Source organism: Tinamus guttatus, unplaced genomic scaffold, assembly GCF_059628265.1.
Source record: "Tinamus guttatus ecotype Peru unplaced genomic scaffold, ASM5962826v1 Tinamus_guttatus_pri_ptg000053l, whole genome shotgun sequence".
In the NCBI taxonomy this organism is placed as follows: Eukaryota; Metazoa; Chordata; class Aves; order Tinamiformes; family Tinamidae; genus Tinamus; species Tinamus guttatus.
This window is the reverse complement of record NW_028288587.1, coordinates 464216-472732: the sequence shown is the minus strand read 5'-3', so window position 1 is coordinate 472732 and position 8517 is coordinate 464216. Positions and strand designations below refer to the sequence as shown.

At 52.5% G+C, this 8517-nt stretch overlaps 1 protein-coding gene across 1 annotated transcript; it reads right to left on the bottom strand.

Annotated features, from left to right (window-relative positions):
• Positions 1 to 1372: 1372 nt before the first annotated feature.
• On the bottom strand, positions 1373 to 2287 carry LOC148595859 (olfactory receptor 14A16-like). The gene has a single exon (XM_088540085.1). It carries the CDS (start codon positions 2285 to 2287, stop codon positions 1373 to 1375), a length of 915 nt encoding a protein of 304 aa, XP_088396211.1.
• Positions 2288 to 8517: the final 6230 nt, after the last annotated feature.

The following is an 8517-nucleotide window of genomic DNA, read 5'->3' as shown; positions in this document are numbered from 1 at the left end:
ATGCCCACTGCTACCAGAGCTCTACTCACTAGGAAGCTGAGGCACAAGCAGATGCCAACAGTGAAACAATTCATCTCATTCTGTTCAGGCACTTGATTCACTGACACAGCAATAGACCATGCTGGATGCCTGGGGCTTCCAGCACAGCCGTGTGTCTCTAACAGATACACCCTGTGACCTACAGGGTAAACATGTCCCTTTCAAGTGGTTTTGGGCACTCGGGTTTCTTAACAGTGCCCACATGTCTGGATCCCACCACTGTCCTTCAGCCAACTCCTAACAGTCTAAGCCAAGCTTACTTCATCAGTGAGAGAGGCACATCACACCAAGGTCTCCGCACCCTTCAAACATTCTAGCTCTCCCTCTCTTGAAACTCTTCACACCCCTAGATGGCGTGAACGGGACTTGGGCCAATGATGACCTCAGGCTGTTAACTCAGGCCAAGGGACTTCTTCACTGGCATCTTGTCCTTCCTGGAGATTGGTTCAGCTCTGTCACAGGTCCCATGGTAAAGCCCGCTCCTGCCATTCTTTCTGCACAGCCCAGCTCTGTTTCTCCCGACGCCTCCCCTTTTCCTGGCCTGGGTGAGAATGACAGTGCTGGGGCTGGGGCTGGATGAAAAATCCTCAACTTTGATAATGCTCAGCAGAGGCCACCAACAAAGGAAGATTTTAACACCCGGATCTCTGAGGGAGAATGAAAAGCACATAGCGGTTACATATTATCCAAACAAACCAAGAAGAAGGAGAAACAAGACCTGCTCTTCAGGCCACTGTCTAAGGATGTTTGAGAATGTGAGAATGAGAAGGATAAGGAAAGTGGGACCACCACATTGAGGAATGAGACCCCCTTCTGGAATGTGTGCATGCACAGTGTTAGAGGGATTCTCTAACAGGAAGGTGGAGATTTGCCCACTCATGGGCAGCCTCCTGGCATGTACTGGCGTTACGTGACAGGACACTCCAGGAATAAAGTATGAGGGCAGACTCCAGTGGGAAGGAGACTCCAAACATCGAGGTGAACGTTGTCCTGAGCAGGTCCCTGGGGCGCAGGACGAGTTGTCCCCTCCACAGCGCTGCACTCCACAGGCCTTGCAGAGGCTGCCCTTCGCCAGGCGCTCCATAGCAGACACCCACCACGAGGCCACCCTGTTGCTCTACCCTCCGTCCTCACCCCTGTGCTCTCGATTGCCTCTTGGTTCACCCCAAGGCAGAGCTCCCTGCATCCCACTGCTCCCTCTCTGCGCTTCTGAATTCAAACACATAAACATTATCACAGAGAGAATGCTCGAAGGACAAAAGCAGTCTGAGACAAATTGGAAGTCACTTAAAAATGAAGAGGGAAAAGCAGTTTACTGCTGCTTAACAAGTAGCTATTGGATTAGTTTCTTCAGTGCCTGCTTGAGCTCCTTGTTCCTCAGGCTATAGATGAGAGGGTTCAGTGCTGGAGGCACCACTGAGTACAAAACGGCCAGCACCAGATCCAGAGCCTGGGAGGAGATGGAGGGGGGCTTCAGGTAGGCAAATGTGCCAGTGCTGATGAACAAGGAGACCACAGCCAGGTGCGGGAGGCACATGGAAAAGGCTTTGTGCCGGCCCTGCTCTGAGGGGATCCTCAGCACAGCTCTGAAGATCTGCACGTAGGACACCACAATGAAAATGAAACACCCCAAAACTAAACAAATGGCAAGAATAATAACCCCAATGTCTCTGAGGTAGGCATCTGTGCAGGACTGCTTGAGGATTTGGGGGATTTCACAGAAGAACTGCTCCACCTCATTGCCTTGGCAGAGAGGAATGGAAAATGTATTAGCAGTGTGTAGGAGAGCATAGAGAAAATTAGATGCCCAGACAGCTGCTGCCATTTTGACACAAGCTCTGCTGTCCATGAGGATTCCATAGCGCAGGGGTCTGCAGATGGCAATGTAGCGGTCATAGGCCATGACTGTGAGAAGGGAACACTCAGCTGAAATGAAAAGGAGAAACAAAAATATCTGGGCAGCACAACCCCAGTAGGAAATGGCCCTGCTGTTCCACAGGGAATTGGCCATGGATTTGGGGACAGTGGTGGAGATGGAGCCAAGGTCGAGGAGGGAGAGGTTGAGGAGGAAGAAGTACATGGGGGTGTGGAGGTGGTGGTCGCAGGCTACGGCTGTGATGATGAGGCCGTTGGCCGGGAGGGCAGCCAGGTAGATGGCCAGGAAGAGCGAGAAGTGTAAGAGCTGCAGCTCCCGCCTGTCTGCGGATGGCAGGAGGAGGAACTCATTGAGGGAGCTGCTGTTGGACATCTGTTCTATCGGGCTCAGGAAAACTGTGTAGGGAAGAAAAGGCAGTATTAGCTTAGAAGAATTTTCTCTGAAATAAACTTTCCATTTTTCATAGAAATGCTTCTCAATCCCTGTCCTAACTCTCAGTAATTTCTTCTTCTCACTGTCACCTTCAGTCAGGTCCTCAGTCTCTGCTCCACCTGAGTGTTCTGGGTGGAGCCGCAGCCTGAGTTACTCTACACCAATGTGTATAAAGGACGGGTTCTTGATATCCCTCCTTTTCGGAGTTGATGTCACAGGACATCCACCCTTAAGATAAAGGGTCTTTTCATAGTACCACACATACTTCCAAAGAGTTTGGAGTGCAGCAGGGGGTTTTAGCATTCTGTTTTAGAACTTCTTATTTTGGAGATTTTTAGATTCTGCCACCATATCTCGTCAGGTTCTTTGCGTGTCTTTATTGGCATGCAGATAAAGACAGATGTCTCTATTCCTGCAAATGTGACCATTAAGCAGATTAGAGATGGAAATGGGCTCTCTGCTGGTTAGGGAACAGTGTGGAGTGCTGTTGAGTCCATCTGCCTTGTTCCTCCAGACAACACTGGACTCTGTCGAGATCATAAAGGGCTGGTTTCAAAGCACTCGTTTAACTCTGCTCTCCCTCTAAGTTCAAACTGGGTAAGTGATGGAGAGAACAGGACACTGCTACTGACATGGCAAAGACTCTGTGCACTGAGTCCACTTATGGAGGGCACCTCACAACCCCAGCAGGACAACAGAGACAGTCACGTGTCCTGACAGTCACAGAGTCTCCTAAAGGGAGAGTCAACCCCTTTGCAGCCCCTCCAATGATGCTGCCCAGCACCCTGGGCACATTGCCCCTCTTCAGACACCTCCATGGCAGGACCTCAGGGTGAGTATCTGAATTTGTAGCTGAAGCCCCAGCTGACTGCCAGGACAAGAGCAGAAAGGAGAGGCAGGGAAACGAGGAGAAACACTGTGACTGCTGCCAAGGGAGGACAGAGAGACAGAGCAGCACCGTCCCCAGGTTGCACCTCCTAGACAGTGTGGACATCCAGGGCAGTGGTTCTCAGACCCTGTGCCTTGCAATGGGAAATGGGCACATGGCAGGAGAGAGGCAGCTCTGCTATTCTGGAAATCTGACTGCAGAGGAGGTCAGAAATGCCCTGGAGCCCTTCCCCTTGAGAGCAGAGTGAGACTAAGCACAATGAGAATGAGGAGAGCTGCAAAGGGGATATTGCTGCTGCCCACAGGTGAAAAGGCAGTTGAAGGAATATTCTGGGGTCCTCACAGACCTATTGATCCCCCAGAGCAGCACTGCAGAACTCTCCTTCAGGCATTTAAAGCTAAAATGTCCCGTTTATTTGCTGCCTTGTCAAAGATACAAAACAAAATCCTAGCCTCTGGATATTCCCTTCCCTTTCATAGCAGCTTCCCAAGAGTGTCCTCTTGAAAAGCCCCTTCCAGATACGTGGTGTGGGTGAGGCTGAGCTGTGAGCAGCCCTGACCCCACACAGCAGCCTCTCAGCAGGAGAATGAACCTGCCCGGGGGGGATCTCTCCTCCCACCCAGAGCTTCTCCCTGCAGCGCCCTGGCAGGCTGAGTGCTGATCCTCACAGAATCACTGCCCCGGGCACACAGCACCCTGGGGCGCATGGACACTGCTCTGAAGAACAGTGCTCTGAAGAACCTATGTGCACACATTGCCTTCAGTGTCTTGCACCAGCTCCAGAAGAAGCAGCCATGATGCCCTTACCTTGTGATGGTGGGACAGGGAATTTCTGTTCTGAAGCATCTCCTCATATGCAAAGTAGAGACAGGGAGAACAATCCTCAAAAAAAAAAGTCATCAGCAGGGAGGGGTGCTGGAGACCCCTCCAGAAACCTCAGTAGCATTATCCTGCAGCCAGTGACTTACCGTGTCACAGATTGCTCCCACCATGAGCTCTCCTCTGTCCTCCCACTCCACGCTGCCTTTCACCTCTCTGTCCTCTCTCCTCTGCTGTCCGCAGCAGCAGGCAGTGCCCGCAGCCCTGCTGCTCTTGGCACAGGAGCTGCTCCTGCACTCGGCTGTCTCTGGGCAGTGCTGACAGGCTGCGGCCCAGCTGAATTCAAGAATTACTCTGTCCCTTGGGATTCCTCCCTCTGGGATATGTTCCATCACATAGATTAACCTCTTTTCCTTCTCTAAAGAGTACAGGGATACAGATTCCAACGTTGCAATTTATTTCATGAGATAATGATTATCTACCAAAGTTAGAAATGTCCCACGGGAAGTCCTGATTCACATCTCTTAACTAGGCAGGACACCCAGACAGGGATAAGAAGGGAGCTTGTTGATACATCGCGCATATATGATTCAGATGACTTATTCAGATTTGGGCTCCACATGTCTGTTCAGAAGCGCCAGGTTTGGAGACGGATTCAGCTAACTCATGAATTCCACAAATACATGGCAGGTGGGATTCCCCCTTACCAGGCTAAGCATGCACATGGTCTGCTTGCAAGCTCCTGGCCTAAAGGTCCTAATGGAATCACTGGAGATAGTGCTTCAGTGGGAGGCCAGGTCAGGCATTTCCTTGGTCATCTCTAATGATCCTGGATGCCTTCTATCCTACTAGAGCAGCACTCACAATAAAGGTGAGGGACAGGCAGATCCCTACAGCTCAAAAGCTGATCTATTCCCTTGGAGACCATTTATAGAATCACAGAATGGTTGAGGTTGGAAGGAGCTTTGGGGATGATCTAGTTCAACCCCTTTGGTCAAGCAGTTTCACCTACAGCACGTTGCACAGGATCCTGTCCAGGCAGGTCTGGAATATCTGCAGAGAAGGAGACTCCACAACCTTTCTGAGCAATCCATGCTAGTGCTCTGTCACCTTCACAGTCAAGATGCTTTTCCTCAAATTCAGGCAGAACTTCCTGTGCTTCAATTTGTGTCTGTTGCCTCTTGTGCCATCACTAGTCACCACTGAAAAGAGTCTGGGCCATCCTCTTCTGCTCTTGGCATCCTCCCTTCAGGTATTTGCACACGCTGATAAGATTCCCCCTCAGCCTTCTGTTCTCCAGGCTAAAACAGGCTCAGTTCTCTCACCTTCTTCTCGTAGGAGAGATGCTGCAGCCCCCTGATCAACTTTAGACATAGATAGACATATACTGGGCTCTCTCCAGTAGCATCATGTCCCTCTGGTACTGCGGAGCCCAGCACTGGACACATGACTCAAGGGGTGGCCTCCCCAGGACTTAGTAGAGAGGCAGGATCACCTCCCTTGTCCTCCTGGCAACAGTCTTCCTACTACACCCCAGAAGACCACTGGCCTTCTTGGCAGCAAGGGGACATTTCTGGTTCATAGGCAAGATTCAAGGGGGCTTGAGTGAGAGAAGGCACCTTTCTCTGGTTGCAAGGGACGTTTGGAGATCATCTAGTCAGATGATGGTCAAGTCAATGTTTGCAAGCACCTGGGAGGCCAGCAGCAGGCACATGGCACTGCTCCTGCTTGGGAGGGGGGTCACATTGTCTGTGCTCCTGACTGGACAGCACCAGGCATTAGCAGGTCCATCCATGTCTGTGAGGGTGACCGTGAGCTCTGCTCTTTGCTGAGTCCCGGGCAGGCCAGCAAGAGGCGCCTGGCTGGGCAGTTCCTTGGGAGGTCCCTGCTGGCAGAGCAGCTGCGAGGCCAGCGCTGGCCCATGGCTAGGGACGGGCTCTGAGGCCGCTCCTGTCCCAGCAGCAGCGCGGCCGGCAGCAGGGTCTGGTGCAGACACGCGGGGAGGTCCCTTGTGTGCGCGGAGCTGCCGGGGCAGCAGCAGGCGCTGCCTGTGGGGCCAGGGGTGTCTCAGCAGCGGGCAGGGACACGGAGGCCATTGCGGGGACGCTGCCGGGAGGCCCCTGCTCTCTGCAGGGCTGGCTCTGTGCTGACGTGTGGGCGTCGGCTGGTGACGTCACTGCTGCCGCAGCCCCTCATAGGCCAGGCCGCGCAGCTGGTTGTGACGTCAGCAGCCCCTTCCTGGCCGGGGCGGCGCTGCCGAGGAACCTGGTGTCCCTGCAGCCCGCGGCGGCAGCAGCCCACGCTGGGCTGTGCGCGAGCGAGGTCCCCCTGCCCGAGGAGCTTCTGGGCCAGCAGGAGGCTCACGGCGGGTGCTGGCGCTGAGGTCGCTGCTGCCAGAGCAGTGAGGGGCCAGCAGCAGCGGCGGGGACGAGAGGGTTTGCTGAGGGTGCCCCGTGGAGGGGCTGACACCTGTGGAGCTCTGCAGCCCTGGAGAAAGGCAGCTCCTTAATCAAGAGGAGGGAGATGGACATTTAGCATCATGAATTTGTGCCGCTGTGAGCGTTATCTTCTCTGGCGAACGTGGACAAGGAGCAGAGATTTGCGGCCAGTTACCATTGGACCAGGGAGTCCAGGAAGATCTTTTAGGCTGCTAAATGAACCCAGTGCCTAAGTGAGCATGGTGTAACAAGAGCAGTGGTGTTAGTAATTTATGATTGCCATGCTGCTTGTGCTGCAGTAATTCCCCTCCCTGTCTGATGGGTGAGTTAATGTAGACTCGGCTGAATTGCACTCTGAAGATGTGGTAAGCAAAATGATGGGCACTGTCTCCAGCAGCAAGTTCACAGAATCACAGAGTGGTTAACATTGGAAGGGACCTCTAGAGATCATCTAGTCTAATGTCCCAGCTCAAGCAGGGACACCTAGAGCATGTGGCACAGGGTGGCATCCAGGTGAGTTTTGAAGATCTCCAGAGAAGGAGACTCCACAACCTCTCTGGGCATCCTGTTCCAGGGCTCTCACACCCTCACAGTAAAGTTCTTCCTCACATGGAGATGGAACTTCCTGTGTTTCAACTTGCACCCATTACCCCTTTTCCTGTCACTGGCCACCACCAAGGAGAGTTTGGCCCCATCCTCCCTACATTCACCCCTAAGGTACTTATTTCTACATGTTGATCAGATCTCCTCTCAGTCTTCTCTTCTCCAGACTAAACAGGCCCAGCTCGCTTAGTCTTTCCTCATATGATAGATGCTCCAGTCCCTTAATCATCTTGGTTGCTTTATGCTGCACCCTCTGTAGAACCTCCATGTCCCTCCTGTACTGCAGAGCCCGGAACTGCACACAGTACTCCAGGTGAGGCCTCACCAGAGATGAGGAGAGAGGGTAACATCTGCTGGCAACACTGCTCCTGATGCAGGCCAGGATGCCATTGGCCTTCTTGGCCACGAGGCACATTGCTGAATCATGGTTAACTACTTGTCAACCAGGATTCCCAAATCCCTCTCTGCGGAGCTGCTTTCCAGCAGGTCAACCTCTAATCTACACTGGTGCCTGGGGTTTATCCTCCCCAGGTGCAGGACCCTGCACTTGTCCTTGTAATGTGATGCTGGGCAATATTTCTAAATGCCTCTGCCTTTGCCTCTGCCTTTTTTCTCCTCTACATTCCCCTATTAGTCTGGAGCTAAGTAACAAGATCCCAGTCTACCCAAGGGGTATCTGCTGGTTTGAGTGCCCTGAGGTATCTGATAGTTTTAGTGAGTATCGGAATGACCCATCCTTATGCTTGGCAGGTCTGTCCTTAAAGACCTGCTGGCTTTCCTGAGCTCTGATATCCTTGAGGGCTGCTGCCTGGGATCCCCCACCAGTCCCCTAAACAGGCCAGGATGTCAGCTCTTCTGAAGCCCAGTCTCCATTCTGCTACTGTCTTTCTGCACTCCCCTCAGCATTAGGCACTCCAGATTCTCATGGTCACAGTAGGCAAGGCAGACACTGACTATCCCATCCCTGATCGGTTTGTTCTTGTTTGAAATGTCCAGATACCAGAAAGCATCGTCCTTATCAGCCCATCTGGTAGCTGTGCAAAAAAGTTCACCTTAATGCCCTCTAGAAGCCTCCCAGACTGCTTGCACCCTGCAGTTTGCCTTTCCAGGTCGTGATAGGGGGATTAAAGTCTGCCCAACAAGAACCAGGGCCAGTGATCCACAGACTTTTTATCCTGCCAAGAAATAGGAGAGCTCCCTACTGAGATGCTCACCCACAAGCTCTCACTTCAAACGTTGCCTCTTCCAAGGAAGAGCTCCACACATCCAATCTGCTCCTTCACACAAAAGGCATCCTCCCTCATCTTCCATTGATCATCATTCTAATGATATTTCTGGCCTGTGACAGCTTGCACATCTTCACGTGCTCCTGCCTCTACTTCAGGCAGCCTACACTTGCATGTATTTGGGCTATAGAGCTT

Coding starts and splice junctions, on each gene's coding strand:
- LOC148595859 (XM_088540085.1), bottom strand. CDS start 2,287: ATGTCCAACAGCAGCTCCCTCAATGAGTTCCTCCTCCTGCCATCCGCA.